The sequence below is a fragment of the Balaenoptera borealis genome (genome assembly GCF_965194805.1).
Source record: "Balaenoptera borealis genome assembly, chromosome: 9".
NCBI lineage: Eukaryota > Metazoa > Chordata > Mammalia > Artiodactyla > Balaenopteridae > Balaenoptera > Balaenoptera borealis.
Genome location: NC_138873.1, coordinates 7,277,503 through 7,301,992, shown reverse-complemented (window position 1 = coordinate 7,301,992; position 24,490 = coordinate 7,277,503). Strand labels below are relative to the sequence as shown.

At 42.0% G+C, this 24,490-nt stretch overlaps 1 protein-coding gene across 10 annotated transcripts in view; it reads left to right on the top strand.

The window, feature by feature from the left end:
* MAP3K4 (mitogen-activated protein kinase kinase kinase 4) overlaps nt 1-24,490 on the top strand; it is a 154,248-nt gene that overhangs the window by 128,823 nt on the left and 935 nt on the right. For 3 of the 10 annotated variants that reach the window (XM_082404517.1, XM_082404518.1, XM_082404514.1), the window contains exons 12-26: nt 760-921; nt 1,415-1,548; nt 2,085-2,163; nt 2,978-3,056; nt 6,609-6,705; nt 7,520-7,663; nt 10,900-11,000; nt 11,688-11,768; nt 14,713-14,904; nt 16,377-16,447; nt 17,229-17,345; nt 18,234-18,393; nt 20,285-20,407; nt 21,048-21,154; nt 22,828-23,007. In XM_082404517.1, the coding sequence (XP_082260643.1) occupies nt 760-921; nt 1,415-1,548; nt 2,085-2,163; nt 2,978-3,056; nt 6,609-6,705; nt 7,520-7,663; nt 10,900-11,000; nt 11,688-11,768; nt 14,713-14,904; nt 16,377-16,447; nt 17,229-17,345; nt 18,234-18,393; nt 20,285-20,407; nt 21,048-21,154; nt 22,828-23,007 (1,827 nt within the window). Of the gene's footprint in view, nt 1-759; nt 922-1,414; nt 1,549-2,084; nt 2,164-2,977; nt 3,057-6,608; nt 6,706-7,519; nt 7,664-10,899; nt 11,001-11,687; nt 11,769-14,712; nt 14,905-16,376; nt 16,448-17,228; nt 17,346-17,436; nt 17,528-18,233; nt 18,394-20,284; nt 20,408-21,047; nt 21,155-22,827; nt 23,008-24,490 lie in introns of those variants that run through there. The other 7 variants (XM_082404519.1, XM_082404516.1, XM_082404522.1 and 4 more) reach the window with 4 other exon arrangements.

Below are 24,490 nucleotides of genomic sequence, written 5' to 3'. Positions count from 1 at the left end.
GTTTAAGGGTGGGTGGAAAGGGAACCCAATTTGGAGCTGTTGTACTATTAATTAGGGAAGACAACAAAGCTTGAGCTAGGGCAGGGTTTCTCAACCCCCATACTGGTGACATTTTAGGTCAGTCCATAATTCTTAGTTTGGGGGAGCTGCCCTGTGTGTTGTAAGATGTCTGGCAGCATCCCTGGCCTCTGCACAGTAGATGCCAGTAGATTTCACAACACCCCCCCCCCCCACCCCATGTTTGGACAACCAGAAATATCTCCAGACGTTGCCAGTATCCCCTGGGGTGGTAACATTGGCCCCGGTTGAGAACCCCTGAGCAGGGAGATAAGAAGGGCAGTACGACTAATAACACTGTGGAGGTCATTTGGAAATCATAGTTCACTCTGTGGAATTGAAACCTTACTTACACTTGAGCACCCACCGAGGGGAGAAAACAACTGGTGGTTGACAGGCAGAAATATCGAAGCTGTAAGCCTCTATTCAAAGACCACCTTGTAATTAGGCATTATATTTTAAATGGACTGTTTTCCTTTTGTATTTCATAAGTTTTTAAGAATACCTAATACAAATAAAAATGAAAATACTAAATTTTTTTCTATTTTTGGTCATTCCTTTTGAATAACCAAAATAAATATGACTGGAATATATTACAATGGTCAATGTCTGTGTGATGATGAAAGAAATCTTCCTCTAAAATACAATAAGTATTGTGTGATTTGTTGCACTTTGGATTAATTATGGTTTGGGATTCTTTAGAATGATGCATTAGAGCTTTGCAACAGAATAAGTGACGCCATTGACCGAGTGGACCACATGTTCACTTCAGAATTTGACGCTGAAGTTGATGAATCTGAATCTGCTACGTTGCAGCAGTATTACCGAGAAGCCATGATTCAAGGGTACAATTTTGGGTTCGAGGTAGGTACAAAACAAGAGGAAAAACCCAGTACAATTTTGCAATTGCTTTGTAACTTACTTACAGAAAGCATTAGGAATCTTGTACAGCAAATCTCATGATCTCATTATTGTAATCACAGCTTAGTCAAGAATGGCATCTTACATCCCTATTGAATATCAGAAATGCTGGGTTACTTTTAAACTGTCAGATATTTACCCAGTTTTTATTTTGTGTTAACAGCTATCCACTTACATTTAAAAACCTTCTTTAAGAGATGTTTAATATCATAAAAAAGCATATTCTTAATTTCAACTTATGAGGAAGACATTTGTGAAATTGCATTTTAAGACATTATTTTCTCTATAACTCTTCGCACTCTTTTTAGAATATGTGAAGTTCATTGGCTTTTGCTTTTTGTTTTTAGAAAAATGACATTTAAACAGCATTATAGTGTTTAGGTATTTGTGTAATCGTTTTCTTCTTAATTTTGATATACGTGAAATCTTCTTACAGTATCATAAAGAAGTCGTTCGTTTGATGTCTGGCGAGTTTAGACAGAAGATAGGAGACAAGTATATAAGCTTTGCCCGGAAATGGATGAATTACGTCCTGACTAAATGTGAGAGTGGTAGAGGGACAAGACCCAGGTAATGACCATGTAGGATGGCTCCTTCATGAGCCATGTGGGGTTGCTGATACTTCATTCTTATATTTTATGTGGGATTTCTGAGCAGATGACACAAAAAGCATTTTGAACTCTTTGGTGATCAGTTTTTTTCTTCCTTTTTTAAAAACGAACCTATTTACATAGAAGCCCCCGTAAGTCTTGGAAAACTTTTTCTTTTGTAATTGTTCCAAAATGAGTTATCTTTAAGCAGTTCACATTCTCCCTGGACAGGTCTTCCTGATTGCTAATCTTCTTTTCTCCTTCATGAAATTTACGCCCGTTATTTAGTGTAAATGGAAAAGAAATTGGTAACCTGTTCCTTTACTAAAAAGCTATTTGTCTTTCTCAAAACATGCTGTAAACTTACTCAACACGAGGCAGATGATAGAGACACAAATGTGTTTTGTCCTAGATGGTAATTTTCCAATCAGATTACTTTTCAGTATTGTATAGACTAAAACGGCTATGGCATCTTCTTGATTGTTTTGTGACTCTTGAACTTTTCCTTCATGACAGGTGGGCAACTCAAGGTTTTGACTTTCTGCAAGCCATTGAACCTGGTTTCATTTCAGCTTTACCAGAAGATGACTTCCTGGTATGGGATATTCTAAAGTGTTTTTCCTTAAAAAACACAAATAAGTTGATCACTCTCTAGTTCTGATTGTGTATCTTTTTATTAATTTAAAAGCGGTTCTTAAATATTTTCACATAGTTGTAATGATAATGCTGAGAGGTTAAAGCACTAATAGCAGAGTAGGACATTCAGTGCTCTTTTTATAACAATATTGTTCAGCTTACCAAGTCAGCGTACAGTTGTTTGTGCAGCCTGGCACTTACAAAATACGTGTCAGTTTTGTATTTTATAAAGTGCTGCTGCTTTTTAGCAGCTTAATGAAGAACAAGGAATAGCTGTTTCACTTCGGTGTTAGTCACCGTGCAGCATGTGGGATCTTAGTTCCCCAACCAGGAGTTGAACCCACGCCCGCTGCAGTGGAAGCACGGAGTTTTAACCACTGGACCGCCAGGGAAGTCCAGTGTGCGTCAATATAGAGCATAATGGCAAATGTTAAATATTATCACCAGTATCCAGATAAATTCCATCAGATCAGAAAGATGTTGTTCAAATGTGAATTCATTCATTTTAGCCTCCAAATAGTAGAGGTGATTACAGAAGTCCTTTGTTTGTGTACATCATTGCACTGTGGGGAGCTGATAAAAAATGGAATTGTATATTATCTTAAATTATGTACGATTTATGTTTATACCTATTTTCTTTTAAACTAACTTTGAAAATATTTACTTAAGGATAGCCTGTTTCTCTTAAATATACCGAAAGCCTAATTTGTGCGACTTATATAATTGAGTGTACATTTTTTCTCTTTTCCTTTTCCATTTCCTTTGGTTTCTAGAGTTTACAAGCCCTGATGAATGAATGCATTGGCCATGTAATAGGAAAGCCGCACAGTCCTATTACAGGTTTGTACCTTGGTAAGAAAACAGTTAGAGCGCCTCTCCTAGAACCTACTGGTTTGGGTGAGCACATTGTCTCATCATTGCAGTTATTTAAAATGCTACAGAGGTTCTTTAAGAATATTCAGGAAAATGACAATGAAAGTTACAGGAATGAGGTGTATACGAAGAGAACTCCACAGTAGTCTTTCTGAATTTAACAGGAAGATTAAAATGCAAGCACAAGGTGGTCTGTGCTTGTCCACAGCATTAAACTGCAGGTTTTTTTCTTTTTACACCAACACTCTCATTCTGTTCTCCCCCCTAAATTCTTTTCCTCTGGGGAGGAGAGACTTGTAGAAATAGCTGTCTGGTAAGAAGCAAGGCCTTTCTTGCTGCAGGTGGGTGAGTATAATTGTTCTGCCCTTCCTTCCTCACCTTTTGAAAGAGAATGAGTTTGTTTTCTTCACAGCTTTCCCAAGTACCCATTCCTCACTAATGTAGAAAATCCTAATTGGTCCCCCCCCCCCATTCCTATTTGGTGTTACTTAAAAAAAGAAAAAAGTTAAGTTCTGCTATAATGTACTTATATTACAGTTTTCAGTTCCAGTTGACATGTAGCTTTACAGTGTATGTTGAAACTTTAAAACAAAATATGTATCAGAAAACGGCTGTCTTACCCTATTCTTGAGATAGTAAACCAAAGCAAAACTATATTTATATGTAATAAACAACCAAAAATGAAAACTTAGAAATTTTAAACATTTCATTTACACAAAAGAAAATAATTCAGAAATGGTAAATTTATTGAGCAGCAGCTGTATCTTAAAGGGTACTTGCTAGCTACTCAAAGTTTAGTAGACCAGGTCTTAATGCTCGATTTCTTTATCTTTAAAATTCACCCAGTTTATACCTCTTTTTCTCCCAAGGCTGCTGTGAAATGAAAGTTATCATTTATAAAACTATTTGAACACTTTATATAAAACGTGCTATATTCTCATCAATCTTTTGATTAAGCATATAATCATAAATACTTTGTTTCTGATTTCCCAAAATGTTTCTCTAAGAATACATGATAAATAATTCAGTAAAAATTACTTCTTTAAAGTATTTTATTACATAAGGAATCATTTTCATTGTAGAAAAAAATTACAATGTAGAAAATGTATGTAGTAAACATACATGTAGAAAAATATTACAAAGGGAAAAAAACCTCATACCCACATAGTTCACAGGTAGTCACTGCTGGCATGTGAGCCGCTGACCCTGCCTCGCCCCACACTGCGGGTGGGACAGTCGGTTCGCAGCACTCCCTGTGGGCACGAGTTGGCCTTCGTCCTCTCAGCCACTGGGATGGTGGAAACTGCCCTGGACGGAGAGCCAGATTGCCTGGCAGTTGAGTGACCTGGGGCTGCTCATTGAACATCTTTGAGCCTCCCCTACTAATGCTTAAAATCAGATGCTAATGAGGGTTCAATAATGTAATGACATTTTGTGAATTGTAGCGCTCTGCACATGGCAGGAGTCATCATTTGGTTCTGTGCTCTTTCCTTACGAGAGGAATTAATGAAAGTGAGAGCACATTGTCGTTGTTGCTGCTTACTGTTTTCTCTCCCTCTGCTCTACCCTCGTACGGATGGGTAGATAGACACTCTGTCATTGTAAGCAGATGGTGACAGTCTGGTATAGAACCTTCTATATTTTCTGTATACTCATATAATTACACGGATGCATTTTACCACACCTTTCTTTATGCCCATATAATCACACAAGTACAGATGTCATTGTTTTTTTTCCTGCCATTTACTGTATAAAAATTGGATCACATTGGATATTAATCTCTGACAATTGTAGAAATCCCTCCATGTCAACAAGTATAGATCCAATTCATTCTCTTTATTGGCTACGTTGTGTCCATTGTGGATATTCTACAATTCTTTCCACCATTTCCTTATTTGTTTGGTTAGTTTTGCCATGAAAAACATCTCTATGATAAATGTTCACCACTAGTGAAATTTGAGCATCTATTTTATGTTTATTGGCCATTTGGATTTTCTTTTCAATGAAGTAGCACAGTTTTGTAACAGATATACATACTCTTAAACGAAATGTTCTGTTTCATGAATGAAGAATGTTAAACTTGTGTGTGTGTGTGTGTGTGTGTGTGTGTTTTAAAAGTATTTGTTTATTTACTTATTTATGGCTGTGTTGGGTCTTCGTTTCTGTGCGAGGGCTTTCTCTAGTTGTGGCAAGCGGGGGCCACTCTTCATCGCGGCGTGCAGGCCTCTCACTATCGCGGCCTCTCCCGTTGCGGAGCACAGGCTCCAGACGCGCAGGCTCAGTAATTGTGGCTCACGGGCCCAGCTGCTCCGCGGCACGTGGGATCTTCCCAGACCAGGGCTCGAACCCGTGTCCCCTGCATTGGCAGGCAGATTCTCAACCACTGCGCCACCAGGGAAGCCCCATATGTGTGTGTGTTTTAACAGGATGTCTTTATTTTTATACCTTCATGGGAAAATTTTGTAGTAATTTTTGACTCAGTAGTTCTTAGTACGTTTGCTGAATTAAAGACATAAGCATTCTCACCAAATCATTTTTGTTTTTTCTTTTTGCCTTTGAATTTGCCTATTGAATTACTTCCATTTAGGGTTGTAATAGTTGATATAATGAGCCAGAGATACAGATTGCCTGGATTTCTTCATAACAATTACTTGATTTTTGTTTTGCAAGTTTTCCCTTCAGATCTCTCCGTTTTTGGTACTCCTCTCTCTCCTGTGTAGTGTTATTAAAAGTAAACAAAAGCCATGAAGAAGGAAGTATTTTCATTTAGGATAAACATATTTAGAGTAAAACATATGTAGACTAAAATTATTAACATGTGAAGAGAAAATATAACATTTTTAAAATAACTAGGGAGGGTTAAAACAAAGTTAAAAATCAGAGGAAAACATGTTAGGGAGAAATAGACAAAATATATCATATTCATGACTAGTTACATTTAGTCATTGGGGAAGTAGAATTGTCAGCATTTTTGTAATTGCTAGGTAAGGTCTCTTTTTAAATTTTGGTTAAAATTTTATCTAGTTTTTAAACTTTGTTTTAAATCGTATCCATATTTACCTTCTACCAGAATATTTAAAAGAAGAAGAGAAGAAAACATGTTCTGAAAAGAATAATCAATTTAAACCAGTGTCCATCCTCCTGATTTGGTTTAAAGGAACTAAATAAAACTCCCAGTACTCACGAAAATGACAGTGACCTCTCCCCAGCTCAGGACCTATTGAAGTATCACCCCTGACCAGAATCTTTTTAAAAGTTCAGACAACATAAAGAACTCCTTTTTAGTGGAGAAATGCCACATAAACCACATTTTCATCTGTCTCTAAAATGTGTAATATAATTTTATTAACTTTCAGAAAGTGACATTTTCCCAGCACTTGTGTATGTAGTACGATTTTCTTACTTATATAAATGGTTTTATTTTGATCACCAGCAAAAGCAAGCCACCTCCCATTTCCACTGAATTGCCTGGTTTGACAGTTTTCTGCTGACCCCTTAACAAGTTGCGTTTGTCGCTCTTTTCACTGGCAGCCATTCATCGGAACAGCCCCCGTCCTGTGAAGGTACCACGATGCCATAGCGACCCTCCTAACCCGCATCTGATTATCCCAACTCCAGAGGGATTCAGGTATTTGGTGCTTGTCTAGTTGCTCGCTTTATGGATTCTTCTCTGATGTGCGTTCTGACGCTCCAGGAGCTGCTCATGCTTTTGCTCTGATACCAAATACTGTTTTCTGTGTTCTTGTTTATACATTTTAAAAAGCTCTTATTTTCGTTATCTTGAAGACATACCACAGTGCCTTAGTTACAAAAGAAGACTTGCAAGTTTGAAACAGACTTGTACCTTTCAAGATAACTTAGTTTCTCAGCTTATTTACAACCTCAAGCTACTAAATGCTTTCCAGCTTTGGAATAATTCTTTCCTTTCCTTTCTTTGAAAAATAACTTTAGGAAAACAAATTTGAGTGTGCATAGCATGGTAAACATTTGAAAAACGGAACTAAATGTCATTTTAAAAGTGGAGAAAAAACTGGAGTGATCCTTCCACTCTTGACTTTTATGTGTGTACGTAACTACGAAGCAACTTAAATTCTAAAGCGAGTTCGGAAACTCTAGTACATTCAAAATACTTACTTGGAATGTGGTGGCATTTCTGCATCTTGAAGTAGTGAGCATTTTTTCTCCCCTGTATAATCAGTTTTTTAAAGTTTATTTTTTTACATTACTTGCTAGGAAAGGACCACAGTTATTGTTAAAAATAATTAGTTCGAAATTAGTTATTTTTCTTTTTCGTACCTAGACCAGAATCTCAAAGAACAGTTTGCATTTTATATTTGACAATTATTTTTGGCTTCCTCACCCGACTTTATTCTTAATGGAAACCACGTGAGAGCCCATCCCCTGTGTCACCTGTGTTCCTGAAGCTCTTCTTCTCCTCCCAGCACCCGGAGCGTGCCTGCGGACACGCGGAGCCTCAGCAGCCCCGCCGCTGCCACTGTCACTGCCACCGCCGCCAGCGGTCGCCCCGGCCCCTCCGGCAGCGACTCTGCGCCGCCCAAACCCATCAGCAGTGCCCATGAGACCAGGTAGCCCCCCGACCAGCGTCACGTCTCCTCCCCCCGCCCCTGGTGCGCGGCCGCCGCGACCTCAGCTTTGGGGATGTGTCCCGGGACACGTGGGGCCTGCTTCCCCGCGGTGTGTGACGCTCAGGGGCCCTCCGTGGGGGGTCGTGGTCCCAAGGCTCCAGCACAAGTCGGTAATCTGCCTGATGTTTACATTCCTTTGGCACAAATGTTAACCAAAATGACCGGAGTCTCTGCTCATAATAACTATGAAAAGAGTGTCAGAGGAAAGAACCCGGTCCACTGATAGGAGAGTTTTGGCAAATAGTGCCTTTCCTGAGGAGTTTCTGAGGAGTCACTCAAAGATGACTTCTAGGTAATACCATTAGGTGGTGATTTGTTTTTCTAAGAGGATTACTTTTCTCACTCGGTTTCCTAATTTATGCAGTTGTTGATTAGAAGTAGTTTATAGTAGTGGAAAAATGAGTTCATGTGGTTTGTGTCTCATATGGAGACTAGATCATTACTGGAGAGAGCTGTCAGATGTTTGGCAGGCTCCAGAAAAATTTAAGTCTCTTGCATGAAGTCTTTTGTAGAAGTACTGAGGCTGTGGCAGTTTTTCCCATTCTAGCTGGGTTTTTTTGAGGGGGGGGGAGTGGGCAGGGAGGGTAGAGGATTTCATCAGGGTCTCATATGCTTAATGGAGAAAGGACATTTGGTGGCTCTTAATTCCCCCCTTGTGCCTGGTAGAATGGACACCGTCACTATTCTCATCTTCCCATAAGGATGATGATAGAGTCGAACAAAATTGACCAAAAAAGATGAAATTTTGAAAGAACTCAGTGCTCTGTATCCTGCTCCTAAGAAAAAATATTAGTATGTTGGCAGAAACATGGCACATGCTTTTAGAATTTAAAGTAGACTAAAATATTTTTAGACTTAGTTTATAACAGTCTAAAATTTCTACAGATATTTCCATTTTGCTCATTCACTAAAATAATTAATATTCCTAATTTTTAGCGACAACTGTCTATAACCTAAAAAAAAATGCCGAAGTACTTTACAGCTTAAGCAGTCAACTAAAAAAATTAACAATTAACATTGAACAAATCCCCATTTACCCTCTTTTTCTCATGTTTAGAACATTTCATGGCAGACATTTCCACACGTGCTTCATGTCCCTGCGGGGGGTTAAAACTGTCTTTTTTATTAACGCAGTAAGGGAAGCGATGTGCCCTAAAACGCAGTCATAGTTGAGGGGAACACTCAGCCAGAACTGTGGTTCACACGCAACTTCTCCAGAACTGGAGGTTTCGTGAACTCTGGTTGAGGCTTTTATAAGTTGGTGGTGTGTGCGTTGAATGTACTTGAGTACAGAAGTTAAAATACGTGCAGTCGGCCTCTCCCCGGGTTTTGTCCCCCAGGCTTTGCATTAAGTAGTTTCTCAGCATGTTTTGAGCAGCGTTTCAGAAGTGTTCTTCGTTTATGCTTTAGGACGATCCTTGAGATTTAGAAATTTTACTTCCATTGTAACATGCCATCTTGAAGGCCTTCGTTCACAGAGGAATAAAGTGATCTGTCCTTCGTGGCGGTGTGTGTGGCCGTAGGTGCAGAACAGCAGAGCCGTGAGGGCGTGCAGAGCCGCGGGTCGCCAGCCTCCCGGCCGCCTCCAGCCTTAACCCCGTGGCCCAGCCTCCCGCGCCTGTGCAGGGACCACACGTGCCCCTCAGCCGGGGTCTCCGAGCAGCCCTGGGCCGTGAACAGGCTGTGAGGAGGCAGGGTGGTACCTGCGCTTTCTGACGTCGGCAGGCGTGTGTGCAGCCCTTGCCTGTCTTAGAGATACGTCAGCCACGGTGAAATTTTACTTTGCCCCACAGCTTCTGATAAATATTTTGATTCGATACAGTTTGACTTAGGAAATAGTCTGGGCTTCAGTTATTTTACCGTTGTTCAGAAAACATTTTTGCAGTTTCTCGCTGCTGCCTCTTACTGGTCTGCAAGAGCTGATTGTTCATTTTTCAGGAATCCTGCAAGCCAGTTGTTACGCCACGGAAATTGTTGAAGTCTATACCCTGCCGCTCCCCCTGCAAACGGTTGTTAAACGTTCCACCCGTGCATCACTTCATCTAAGTGTGTTTTCTTGCCTGTTACACTGGCAAAAATGTGAGGATGTCGAATTGGCTAATCTTCTCTCTGGGAAATCAGGAAATTAGAAATGTCGCGTGGCTTCTCTGTGGTCCCAGGCTTTGGCACAGCTTAGGAGTGGGGTGTGTTTCTTCACTTCAGCATCAGTGATTTTTCCAGGAAACAGTGCCAAGACTCTTTGATGAACTAATGGCAGTGGAAGGTGTCCCCGTCACTTCAGACTTAACAAGTACTATACCAGATATGAGAGTTTAGGGAAATAGAGGAGCAGTGCATACTTCATAATTTGTGAATGTCTGTCCAGTAGACAATGTTGCTTTAAACCTACTCAGTCTATAATAAAAAAGAGCATAAATGCTACCATACTTCATTATATCATTCATTTAAAAAAATATGCACTAAACTTGTTAATAAACTAACACTGTATTTATTTTGGATGATTTGAATTATAATTTTAACACTTTCCCTTATTTAATTCTGGGCTTTAATCTTTATGGATTCATTCTGGATGGCTGAACACTTTATTCTGGAAAAGCAGCAAATTAACTTTGCCCTTTATACGTTAAGCTTCCTGCTCTTCTGCACTTTTGCTTGGCTACTGCTTGAGAAATTGATAGGTATTCCCTTACATTTGCTCATTAAGAGATTTGAGCTCTTTGAATCATGTAATGATTTTAGCACTTCAAATAGAATTAAGTACATAAATATAATGTGATGATTTTAAATATTAGCCAGATTTGGCTCATACTTTTTATCCATCCTGGGCTTAAAGTATGGCGCTTTCAGCACATGTCAATGACACTTCAGTAAATACTGTTTTATTTTTTTTGTTGTTGCTGTTTTTAACATAAAGCGATACATGATGCAGTCAGGTTCTCACGCGTTCTCCTTCCAAACTCCAGGGACAGGTGTCTCCGTAGGAGCACTGCTACTTTGGGAGAATAATTCTTTGTTTGGGACTGTCCTTTGTGTTGTCCTTTACCCACTAGATGCCAGGTGTTCTTGGGGGGGAAAGTTACCCCCAGTTGAGAATCCCTGCTCTGGAAGAATCTCACAGATCTTTCATTTTGAGTTCCATTGAATTGATAGCTTAATTTTCAAAAATATTAAAACAGGGGTTCCAGCGTCCCTGAGAATGATCGATTGGCTTCCATAGCGGCCGAATTGCAGTTTAGGTCCCTGAGTCGTCACTCGAGCCCCACCGAGGAGCGAGATGGTGAGTGTGTAAGGTGTCACCTGCATCTCCAGTCAGCCTAACCGTTTGTCTCAGTCCACCAGTTTCTGCTGTTAAGGCTTTTTAAAAGAAATGACGAAAAGGAGTGACAGAGCCTTGTGAGAAGGATTAGTGCTGAACACATCGGCTTTTTAATAGATGCCTTTTTAGCTATATTTGCATCTTTTCTTTTTGTTGCTAAATAATTTTAAAAAGTTATTATTCCTGATATTTTAATTGTTGAGCACGCTTATTCACTTTAAAAATATAAAGTGGCACTGTGCTTGTTGATGATATGCTGAAGTTTTATTATGATGCAGAACTAGGAGTCTTTGCTCAGAAACCACATGGTTGCTCCTGCTGTAGCTCTGCTGGGCTCCTGGGCAGGGCCTCGGGAGGGGGGCCCCCAAAGAATCCAGTTTCTGCTCAGTATTCTAAGGTCTGTTACTTGTGGAAAGTTTTTGTGGTTAAAGTCCTGTAACTCCATTAACAACTTTTTAGCTTGGTGCAATTTGCTATAAATGATTGTAGAGACAGCTTTTCACACTCACCTCAAACAGAAATTAACCACCAGGAATGACAGGTTGATGGTAACTAATCATCGCTACTCACCATTTCAGTCTTGCTCTGAATTAAATAAGCTTATTTGTTTTATAAGTCTTAATTTGTATGAAAAAATACTTTCTGCAGAACCAGCATATCCAAAAGGTGATTCAAGTGGGTCAACTCGAAGAAGTTGGGAACTTCGGACACTTATCAGTCAGACTAAGGGTAAGAGAAAGAATGTTGAACTTAACACGTTTAAGCATAAGGTGAGCAGTTTCCGCTAAAATATGCTTTAGCTTCTGAATTATTAGACCTTCTACGTTAATGTTTTGTGATCTTTTTTATACCTCTGACATCACTTTCTGTCTGTGCTGTGTTTGTGTCCATTTCCTATTTTTTATAAACTCCTTTGGAGCAGGAACATGTCTTACTCAGTTTTGTATTCTTTAAGCAGTGTGATGGTTCATTTTATATGTCACCTGGGTGGGCCCTTAGCATAATTCTTTATACATGGTAGGAATATAATAAATATTTGCGGAATGAATAGCCATGTATGTCTTATGCTAAGAAGCTGAGAGAAAGCATTCATCTTATAAAGCAGTCAATCAGTATGAACCAGAAGTCATCAATATAAACCCGAAGAATAAACAGCGGAAAAATCTGTGGTCTAGCACAAGATGCTTTCACATATTCTTCGTCACAACAGTCTTGAGTCATGGGCAGAATAGAACCTGTTCTCTTTCTGTAAATGATAAAAGTTTCTGAGGGGCTAGATAATTTGGCCGAGGTCGTCGTAACTGAGAGCTGGGACCAGACTGCACTCCTTCTGCCTTCCGGCCATGCTCTTCCCACCACAGCTCCCCTTCGAAAAGTGTGAGACTGGGCAGCAGAAGAGCCATCACCGGGCCTGGAGCAGTCAGGAGGGATTCCAGGGAGGGATGAGGCTTGGGCTGGCCCCTGAAGGAAAGAGGTCTGCCTCAGGCCAAGAGGAAAAGTACCCAAGGAGAAACCCATCTGGAGGCCCAGTGACTGAAGAATAGACCAGCCGGCCTGGCCTGGCCCGACCCAGCCTGGATAGCATAGATGTAAATGGAGGTGGAACTGAAAGGGTAGGGGAGACCCGATCACGGCCACTCTTCAGCGATGGGCTAGGTGATTAAGGCCTTACCCAGAGATGGTGGGCAGCCCCTGAAGCCTCTTGAGCTGGAAAGCCTCTTATGTTCAGGGAGTGGGGGTAAGGAGGGCACTGAGGAAGCTTGACCTGCCGGCCTGAACTGGGGAGGAAAATAGGGAGAAGGGCTAGAAATGCCGTTGTAGTCATACGGTGTAAAACAAGGTACTGGACTAAGGTGGAATTTTTTAAAAGCCATGGAAGCAAAAACAAGTGTGATGCCACATTTGACAGGCCTGGGCAGGTTAGGTGTGGAAGAGGGTTTGGAGTTCGGCGGAGATTTCCTCAGCTTGAGCCTGGTGACAGGAAAGAGGGTCTTCTCCAGGGGCTCTCACATAACCAGTAGTTCCCACGGATACCAGGTCTTTGTGATAATTTTCAAAACAAATACTTTGTAGTCAAGTAAACTTGGGAACTCTTGGGAGAGTTACAGTTGACACTGACGTATTAAAGACCGGGAAATCTTGAGAAATGTTTCCTGTTAAAAAAAAAAAAAAAGTAGGCCTTTCCCAGAAATATTTGACAGTGGAGTCCATGACCTCACAGCTATGAAATCTTATTCAGTGCTGAGTAGACTCGATGTGTCATGTATTGAGGTAAGGGAAACAAGGACCCATGTGTTTAAGAAATGATTGTAGTCAGACGCTGTAGTGGGACCATTAGTAGTCAGACGCTGTAGTGGGACCATTAGTAGTCAGACGCTGTAGTGGGACCATTAGTAGTCAGACGCTGTAGTGGGACCATTAGTAGTCAGACGCTGTAGTGGGACCATTAGAAATCCTGGGGATTTCTCTTCTCAGAGTAACCTTTCAATCATCCCAGTCCTCAGTGATCTCTTAGACAGAACATTCAGGCTCTTAGATGGCTAGTGAGGGTACAGTATGAGAAATACGGTAGTAGAGATGTATATAAAGAAAGCAGTGCTTTTCACATTATGGGTTTTGACCCTCTAGTGGGTTGTAAAATCAACACTAAAAAAAAACTGGACGGAGTCCTAGTCACATGTAGAAAGAGTAATAGTGTTTCATGAAACTGTAGTTTTAGATATCTATATGTGTAAAAGATATTTCTTACTGTAAATCATGATAAAATATGTTGGAGAAATAGAGATAGCTTGATGGGAAAATAAGGAATAATAATAACAATAGCTAAAATTTACTAAGTATTTTAATGTTCCTAAACATTAAATGGGCTAAATGCTTTATGTGTGTGATTTCATTAAATTCTCACAGTATCTCTGAATGAGGTGGTATTACCTTCATTTCACGGATTAGGAATTTGATGTATAAAGAAGTCAACTAACTTGCTGATTGTCAAACACCTAGAAAATGGTGAAGCCAGGGTTTTATTCCAGGCATTCTGATTCCAGAGCCCTTACTCTAGAGAAAGGAAAACTTAATTTCCTTCCCAACAGAGACGCTTCCTGGAAGAGGTGTAGTACTTCTGCAGAGCTCTGACAGCGAGAAGACAGGAGAGTGTGAGCAAGGGGATGGGGTGAGAAGCGGTTTGGGGTGACCCACAGAGGCTTTTCAGCTGGGCTGGTCCAGAGCCTGTTGTAGGAGAAGTGAACCGGGAAGGAGCCTGCATGCACAATGGCCTCGGACTTCCGGTAAACAGGTCATGATGAACCGTGAAATAAATTATGCAGGAAAAGAACACAATCAGATTTTATGTTTTAGTAAGAGAATCCTGGTCACTGAGAGCGGATTGGAGAGAGGAGACAAGGCGGGTTGTTCCTGCAGAGTCTAACCATCGCTCTTGCCACAGGAAATCATTGATTCTGTCTGAGTAGCTTCTGTTTTATGTGCATATTTCTGTAGTGGGTGATATACTCTGAAGTTGCTAGGTTTTGATGGACTTTAATTCACCTGCTGTGTATCTGAATAGATAATGCTGTGCTGGAGTGCTAATGTCTGTTGCTCTGTTTTTATTATTATTTGCTGGAAATTGACTTGATTATAGTGGTTGGGACGACTGAGTTTGCACTTCTCCCTGCAGATACCGCGTCTAGGCAAGGACCCATAGAAGCTATTCAGAAGTCAGTCCGACTGTTTGAAGAAAAGAGGTATCGAGAAATGAGGAGAAAGAATATCATTGGTCAAGTTTGTGACACCCCTAAGTCTTATGACAATGTTATGCACGTTGGCTTGAGGAAGGTGACCTTTAAGTGGCAAAGAGGAAACAAAATTGGTAAGGAAACTAAAGAACAGGACACAAAGATTGTCTCTGTTAGAAATAGCAATAGTTACACTTCTTTAGATTAAATCTTACATGGTTGGTCCTTTTCTCTTAGGGAGGTGGCAAATATACAGTGTATCTTTTGCAGAGGGGTTTGGTTTTTGTTTCATTTGTAAAGTGTTTTCTAAGAACAATACAAAAGAGACTTTAGAAAGAGAGTTTTCAGTGGTTCATTAAATGGAATGGTTTTGCCTGATAACTCCAGAAGTTGCTAGTGGAGAACTACTTAACTTTTACCCATTTGTTCTAGTCTGTATTCTTTTTATCTTATTCCCACAAGATCATTATTGAAGCGAGACTGGATACAAATTAAGAGGGGACAGTCTTTTCTAAAACATTAATTAATTTCCAAGTGAAACAGTTTCTTGTAAAATAATTAGCGATAAGATTGTGTGAGAGAAGGAGCTGATTATGTTTCAGATCTTTCCCCTATTTAAATGCATTTATCTGGACTTCCCTGGTGGCGCAGTGGTTAAGAATCCACCTGCCAATGCAGGGGACATGGGTTTGAGCCCAGGTCTGGGAAGATCCCACATGCCGCGGAGCAACTAAGCCCATGCACCACAACTACTGAGCCTGCGTGCCACAACTACTGAAGACTGCTTGCCTAGAGCCCGTGCTCCGCAACAAGAGAAGCCCGCGCACTGCAACGAAGAGTAGCCCCTGCTCGCCGCAACTAGAGAAAGTCTGCGTGCAGCCACGGAGACCCAACACAGCCAAAAATAAATTAAAAAAAAAAAACAAAACTCTCATTTAAAAATAAGTAAATAAATAAATGCATTTATCTGTTGAGCATTTAGGTCTGAAGAAGCAAACAAAGTTGTAATACAGGACTCTGGGAGCCTCAGGACATCGAAGTTTTCGTAGAGCTGTCGGAAGAAAACACTGAAAAGAATCAAGTCCTTTATAAATTGTATTAATTCTTGTTATCAGTCTTATTCAGCCATATATCCCCTTAGTTTAATGTCCCAAAAGGTGTGTTAGTAGAATATCCCACTAATATCCCACACATCTGGATGTACAGCAATGAGGTGCATTGAGACGACAGTCAGGCTTACTCCTGGCCACTAGCCTTGCCCGCCCACCTCACCCAGACCTCCTTGAGGGCCACAGGGGCTCAGAGGTGTGCACTAGGGGGCTTAGTACTCACCTTCATGCCTCTTCTGGGATTTGCCGGTCAGTTCTACTCTATCCACAGGCATTTACAGGTAAGACATAGTGAAAAGATCGCCTAAGACTTCAGTTATTACGGTTATTAGGGAACATTCAGAAATAGTTTAGATCTTGCTGTAGTAGACTATAGTAAGCATGGTCATAGATATATGAATACAGATTTGGAATTGGAAGAGATTATTGTACGTTTGAATGAGTTACAATGGCCTGGCTTTGTTGGCTGAGAGCTGCTCATTTGTTCCCGTTCACAGGGGAAGGGCAGTATGGGAAGGTCTATACCTGTATCAACGTGGACACCGGTGAACTGATGGCTATGAAGGAGGTGGGTGCTCCAGCCCTCTGGGGGCCTTTTTGTCTGAGGCCTCTGTGTGGTAGAGATTTGGAAACGAAACTTGTGTTTATGAGGTTAGAGCTGGCCTAAGTGCTTCCACAGTGAGTCGTCTAGGCCTGAGGTCTGCTTCTTAGCATTTACACCACTGGGACCAAGAGGGGACTTGGGGTGGGGGGGGATTTGTGGTAAGGTTCAGAAATGAACAGCTTTTTATCTGCTGGAGGTAGAAAGCAGGAGCAGGGAGCGCCTGAAGAAGGCCCCGGCGGGAGGCACGGAGGGCCGTGGGGGGTGAGGCTAGAGCCGCGGGACCGTTGGTCCCCGAGTGGCTGTGAGGGGGCAGCGGGCACATGTGGCCCCCTCCTCAACCCCTGCGGCATCTCTCCATCTCCCCTGTGTGGCACTTACCCGTGCTGCTTTATGACCTCATTCCCGCATGGCTGTAAACTTCGTGAGGGCAGAATCTTATCTCCTCTTTTGATCTTGCCCAGAACCGAAACACCTGTGATTGCTTCCTGAATGTTTCATGTTTTGGTTAATTCAGTCTGTAGTTACGAAAATGATCCCATTAGCTGTTATCTGACCACATATTCTAAAGCAGGCGTGTTTAATTCGACAAGGAGAAGAAAGTCTGGCAGTGAAGTCACAGACACACTGACCTTGGTGCCATGGGGCTGGACAGTGGGCATGTCAGCATCCGGGCCCTTGCATTCAAAGTCGGCGTCTTTCTAGCTGGTGACGTTGCCAACAGTAATCAACAGTTTTCCTTTCCCAGATTCGATTTCAACCTAATGACCACAAAACTATCAAGGAAACGGCAGACGAACTGAAAATCTTCGAAGGCATCAAGCACCCCAATCTGGTTCGGTATTTTGGTGTGGAGCTGCATAGGGTAAGCCAGCTTTGATCACACTGTTTGGTGTGAGCGGTCAGTGAGGGCACAGATGGAGTCCTGTCCTACATCACAGGTCTTCTCATTTCAGAGCACAGTAACTTTGCCTAATTATCAGGAAATCTCCATGAGTTACATCATTTCTGCCTTCTCTCTGAAACTAGAGGAGTTCTTCCTAAAATGTAAGTTGTAGACTGTAGTCATTTAACCCGACATTATAAAGCACTGAAACCCATCCTGCCAACCAGAAGATTTCTCTAATGCCCCTTACACAGCTGTGTGTCGCTTTTTTTTTCTTCCATTTTTTGCTGAACCACTGTTGAGTACATTGTTCGGTAACATTTTTTCTTTTATATGTATTTAAGGAACCATTGTGAAATGAGAGAAAATTAAGACCTCAGATTATTTTCCCCCTTGTGTTTAGAGATAAACACTTTGAGGGAAAGAGGACAACTTGGAGCATCTTGGTGGAATATGAGCTTCTGGGGAATTTGGATATTGGTGATTTTTTACGTTTTTCACAGATAAATTCATATCTGAAAAGGATGTGTTTCAGTACTTAATAATATATTTATAGGGACAGCCCTGTTGGTCCCTGTCTGAGATTATATAGCGGACTGAATTTCAGAGGATTATAGACGTTTATCACCTGTGAGTTGGAGATGTTCTTATCCCAACTAGCTGTATAATTCCAGACAGAGGAGGCAGGCAGAGACACGGCTGTAGGGGAGTTAGAAATGACCGTTTTGAGACGAATTCAGTATTCAGGATGGCAAGTGTAGCATACCATTAGAAAGAGGAGTCCTCTGGGGTGTGGCCAGCGAAGCGTTCCAGGTTCTTCACTTAGTGTCCACGTAAACACAAGGCTGCATTTGATTCCTCCCTTAGGAAGAAATGTACATCTTCATGGAGTACTGTGACGAGGGTACCTTAGAGGAAGTGTCGAGGCTGGGACTTCAGGAGCACGTCATCAGGCTGTATTCTAAGCAGATCACCGTTGCAATCAATGTCCTCCACGAGCATGGCATAGTTCACCGTGACGTTAAAGGTAATGCCCACACTCAGCTCCCCGCCGGAGCCAGCTGTGCCCAGCACACGGTAGCTGCCCCCACGTCGCTTCTTCCGGCGCCCGCACATCACGTCTCTACAAAGAAATACCTTTACTTGAAGTAGTCTTCTGTAAAGAACCCAGCATTAAGAAACTGCTGGACACATGTCTCTGTCTAGGAGTGTATAAGTCCGCTGTTCTGTTCAGCACTGCTTTTAGCCAAATCTATTACCCCCAAAATGAAACTTGCTATTTTAGAGGCTGATTTCGCCTGCCCTGTGTATTTACTAGACATTCGTGATCAGAGCATCCTTTCTTTTCCTTGTGTCAAGAACCTCGTGTAGTTATATATGAACGTCGTGAATATGTAAAGTGACGGTGAATCAGGAATGCCGGTGTAAGTTATGATGTGTAGCTGAGCTTGGGGAGGGTTTATTTACACCACCCTCCTCCAGTGTAGAGTTCTGCTAAAGATCGATTTGGTCATGCTGACTGACTAAAAGTGCTGTTCCCTTCTCATGTGTGGTGAGTGGCCATGCTTCTGTCCCAGAACTGTCCCTCTTGCATTTACCTTAACCACACCGTGCCCCTGACCTCTGTATTTGGGAGTCTCGGGGATAATTAGAGTGACAAATTAGCTTTGTCTCTAATGGCCCTAGACTGAAGGATTCCATTCTGTCCCATAGTCTGAGGCCAGCCTAAACAGGTTGACTCTAGAATGGCCGGACTTCAGACCAGGCATTCGCCTCAGAGGGGGCTGGGTTACCCATCACCTGCTTTGCTGGGTGGAAGAATTGTCCGCACTCTCTGAGGCGGCTCCTCCTGAATCCCCAGTGTACCCCAGTCTTGCTGCCCGCCCGCCCGTCCACCGCATTGCTTTGCTGTCTGGGATCATTCTGGGCATTTGCTTAAATGGCTCTGGGTCAGGCCATGGCATTGCCTGTTTCCGGTTGTTCTGACACAAATTCCACACTCATGAAATGGTACCTTCATGTCGTTGGCCACGGCCGTAAAGAGAATCCCCGAGAGTCCTTGAGTCAAGTCCGTCCATGTGCATCCTTGGGATATTCTTTGTAGCTCATCGTGTCTGAGAGTGTGGGCCTGTGAGCTAGCTGCAGAATCATGCAGTTAGCGCCCGTGTGCTCCCGGGGGGACCACCTGCCTTGGGAGCACTCGGGCTGCGAGGACCGACAGATTGCAGCTCATCGTGTGGCTGGTTGTCTAGTGTGAGGGGCTCTGGGTCACTTTTGGAAGGAGGTGCCGTCGACACGTAGCGCTGAGCTGGGTGGCCCGGTTGGAGTGGCCGTGGCCGGTAGCCTCTGGAGGAGGCAGAGCCGCCCTGGGAGATGAGCGGTAACCCCGGGTTCCAGCTGGAGTACAGGCCGGGCCTGTGTACTGCTTGCGGAGATGAGAGACAGTCACAGAACGTTCTTTTCAGGCAGTCTGAAATCAGTCTACTGGTGGCCTCGGATACAGCTCTGCAGACCAGCAGCCTGTGTGCCAGGTCTTGTCTACACGTTGCTTTCTGTTGCAGGAGCTGCTGACCGTATACAGACTCTTAATTTTCAGGGACTGCCGCCACAAGCATTTGTGTTTTATGTGTACTTTCTCTTTAAGTATCTCCCTGGGTTTTTAATGTTAGAATTTATGCATGTATTTCAGTTCAGAATTTATTGGTCAGAGCTGTCTGCACTGATACTAAAATTTCTTTGCTGTGTGTTAACATTTGTGAATAAGGCTTAAAATCTTTCTATGATTACACTTTGCAAGTGAAGTTTCATAAGTCTTTATAACTTTTGTAAATCAAGTTCCTGATAGTTTAGGTTACCATGTAAACTTTAAAATGCCTGCGTTGTGTTTTAGAGGCTCACAACTGCTTCTTTCTTGTTAGGTGCCAACATCTTCCTTACCTCATCTGGACTAATCAAGCTGGGAGATTTTGGATGCTCAGTAAAGCTTAAAAACAATGCTCAGACCATGCCTGGTGAAGTGAATAGCACGCTGGGGACAGCAGGTGGGTCCGGCTAGATTTGTCTTTGCATTGGGGCTCACTCCAGTGTGCTGGGACCCCGGCTTTCCCTTTTCTTCCTGGTCAGCGGACGTGGAGAGCAGGTGAGGGCTTCTAACCAGGTGGGGGAGGGACCACCCCCGAAAGCGCTTGTCAGATTGGGAAATCACATTTCTCCCTTAGACTTAAAGGAGGGAAGAAGCCCTCTTTTCTTCCCAGAAAAACCTTGTCATTCACGTTGGGTTTATTAAAACTATTCTAGTCAAAACAACATGTTTAAATGGTGATTATTTGTTTTGATTGTTTAGAAACACGGCATAAAATTTTACATCCTCCTTTGCAGGTTAAATTTCATATTCTCATTGCAAATACAATTTATCTGAATATTTGCACATTCAGAATTGTCTTTCAGAAGATAATTTGGCTTCCAAAATGTCCATCCAAGAAATTGATTTGAAATATTTATTTTCAAGTTTTGATGTTTTTTAGTATGTAATTCAGAGAAAGACCCCCCCCCAACCCCCGAACAAATTAGTTGTTTCTTCTATATGGAATATTAGGCGATATTAGTGTATTGCTTGGCTCTAGTACTACATGCTGCTATATTTATAACCCATTCTTATCACCATATCTGTGACTTTTAAAGCATACATGGCTCCAGAAGTCATCACTCGCGCAAAAGGAGAAGGCCATGGGCGTGCAGCCGACATCTGGAGTCTAGGGTGTGTTGTCATAGAGATGGTGACTGGCAAGGTGAGCAGAGCCTGCACCGGGGGAGGGGGACTTGAGGAGGGCACTTTACATTAACAGAGCAGTAATTGTGGTTTTACTATCATTATGAATACTGTGGACACATTTCCTGCAAAATAGAGAACATGACCTGTCAAAAGATAAGTAAGTTAAGACAAGTGACAAACTGGGAACCAAATATTTGTAAGATACATGACTTAGAGAATTCCTCAGAGGAACAAAAAAAGCATAAAGCTCAAATTAAAACACAGAGAAGTAAGCAGCTGTGAAGAGAAACATGAAGTTGAAAACTTACGTCTGCACAAAGACTGGCACAAGAATGCCCATATCAGCTTTATTCATAATTGCCAAAACTTGGAAGCAACCAAGATATCTTTCAAATGGATAAACTGTGGTAATCTACATGATGGAATATTGTACAGCAACAAAAAGAAACTGGGCCATGAAACGACATGGAGAAACCTTAAAAGCATATTGCTAAGTGAAAGAAACCAATCTGGAGAATTCCCTGGTGGTCCAGTGGTTAGGACTTGGCACTTTCACTGCTGAGGGCGCAGGTTCAATACCTGGTCGGGGAACTAAGATCCTGCAAGACTGGAGGCATGGCCAAAAAAAGAAACAAGCCAATCTGAAAACACCACGTACTGTATGATTCCAACTATATGACATTCCAGAAGAGGCGAAACAATAAAGGCAGTAAAAGATCAGTGGTTGACAGGGGCTCTGGGAGAGGGAGGGAAGGACAAATAGGTAGAGCACAAGCATTTGCAAACTGTTGTGTATGACATAGTATCTGAAAATTGATCTTCTGATGAAGATACCAGTAATGAACAATTATACAAATATATAGAGGCACAGTGTGTATGTGGGTGTAGCCATTACTTATAAAGCAAAAAAGTTAGAAACCTCTTAAGTGTTACTAGTAGGAAATTATTATACAGCTATACCTCACAGCTGCTGAAAATAAGTGCTTAGTAACTATTAGCTAATATTATTTCTATTAGCATTAACATAGAAAGATGCCCATGATATCTGTTATTTCAGTCAAGCCATGCATCAGAGAAAGAACAAGTTCTCACACTGAAGAACATATGTCTCAACAACTAAACGATGGTACACAAATTAGAATGCCATACAAACTCAGTTCTTTCCCCCATGAATCTCATTTCCCTGTAATCATAATAAAATAATCTAAGCTTTACAAATTATCAATAATTTGATGCCGATTATTCAACAGGGTAGCATATTAAACATCCCTGTATGATAACTGTTGAATTTTGTTTGATTGACATTTTTATATTATTTTATATGTTACATTTTTTATTTACATGATGATGGCATCTAGATAATGCTGGACTAATTGGACACCTAAATGGGGTAGGCAGACTATGCTCACCACCTGGTTTTGTAAATAAAGTTTTATTGGCACATGGTCACACCCATTCATTTATTATATTATAGCCTAAGGCTGCTTTCACGCTACAGTGGGAGAATTGAATAGGTGTGACAGAGACCATATGGCGTGCAAGCCTAAAATAGTTACTGTTTGGCCCTTTAAGTAAAAGTTTGCCAGCCTCAATATGTATCAACATTGAGATGCCTAAAAAGAGATTGGGCAGTTGCATTTCTGTGTGGCCGTGTAGTAGTGAAACCTGATTTTTTTTTTCTGTTTTTAGAGACCTTGGCATGAATATGAACACAACTTTCAGATTATGTACAAAGTGGGAATGGGGCATAAGCCACCAATCCCTGAAAGATTAAGCCCAGAAGGAAAGGAATTCCTTTCTCACTGCCTAGAAAGTGAGCCCAGGATGAGGTGGACGGCCAGCCAGCTCCTCGACCATTCCTTCGTCAAGGTTTGGCAGATTGCTGTATAGTCCTCTCCTTGTTTAAATATTTGAGTTCTGTTCGCATCTGGCACTTAAGGAAATCTGGAAACTTAAGCATGAAATGTCTGTATCTGAAACGGAAAGGAGCTAAATGCATTATGCTGGGGGATTCTGTACGTTTTTTCTGTTGGAAAATGTTCGTCGAGGTTCTCCTCCTTGATCCATGTGGATGGTTTGAGGTGTACTTGGGACTGTTAGATGGAATTTTAAATGGGACTGGATGAAAGACACAATTTTCCCTCTTTTAGAGTACGCAGTCTCCTTGAGTACAGGTTAGTAACAACTAATCTCTGCTGGGAGAGTAGAGACAGGGGAGTAATGACTAAGTATTATGTTAAGAGCTGTGATAATGGTATATATGCCATGTTGTAGGGTCACTGAAAAGAGGAATTTAATCCAGTCGGGTAATCCCAGCTATTACTGTTTTTTTTCTTTCTTTTTTTTTTTTTTTTTTTTTTACTCTTTTTATTTATTTTATTTATTTTTGACTGTGTTGGTTCTTCGTTGTGGTGAGCAGGGGCTACTCTTTGTTGAGGTGCGCGGGCTTCTCATCGCGGTGGCTTCTCTTGTTGCGGAGCATGGGCTCTAGGCGCGTGGGCTTCAGTAGTTGTGGCGCACAGGCTTAGTTGCCCCTGGACATGTGGGATCTTCTCGGACCAGGGCTCGAACCCGGGTCCCCTGCATTGGCAGGCGGATTCTTCCCTGGTGGCGCAGTGGTTAAGAAAGTCCCTATTACTTTCTTTAGAGTGAGATGCCTGAGCTGTTTGGGAGGGTTTAGCCAGGTCGGGAAACGCAGGGAGAAGTATGGCGGACAGAATGGAAGAGACATGGAAAGGCTCACTGCTAAGGGGGTAAAGCAGCCAAAGAACTGTGTATAGGTACATACTGATGGAGCACAGGATGTGGAAAGTGGCAAAACATAAGGCTGGGAAAGTAAGCAGGGACCACATGAAGGGATTTCAGTTTTATAGTAAGCATGACATGATTAAATTGTGTTTCAGAACAGTCACTCTGGAGGTGAGAGACTAGTTGGGAAGCTGCTGACACAGCTGCTGGGTTGGGAGTGGGAGGTCAGGGGTGAGTTACCAGCCGTATACAGGAGTTAGAATGGCCGTGAGTGAGTAACTGATGGGATGTGAAAGGTGCGTGACGGGGAGGAGTCCAGGACGGCTCGCAGGCTCCGGCTTGTGTCACCAGGTTATCGACATTCCATTCGCCAAGATAGGTAAAGAGGGCAGCTGGTGGAGGGTTGGGTCAGGAGATGATGGTCTCTTTGGTAGATTGAGTTCGAGGTGTATTTGGAATATCTGCTGGGGGATTTTAGACAGGCATTTGGATATTTTGGACTGGCACTCGAGAGAACTGTGATAGGATACGGATTTGAGAGAGAGAAATATTGCTGGGAGAGCATTTAGAGGAGACATGGAATGAGAGTGGAAACCTGGAGAAA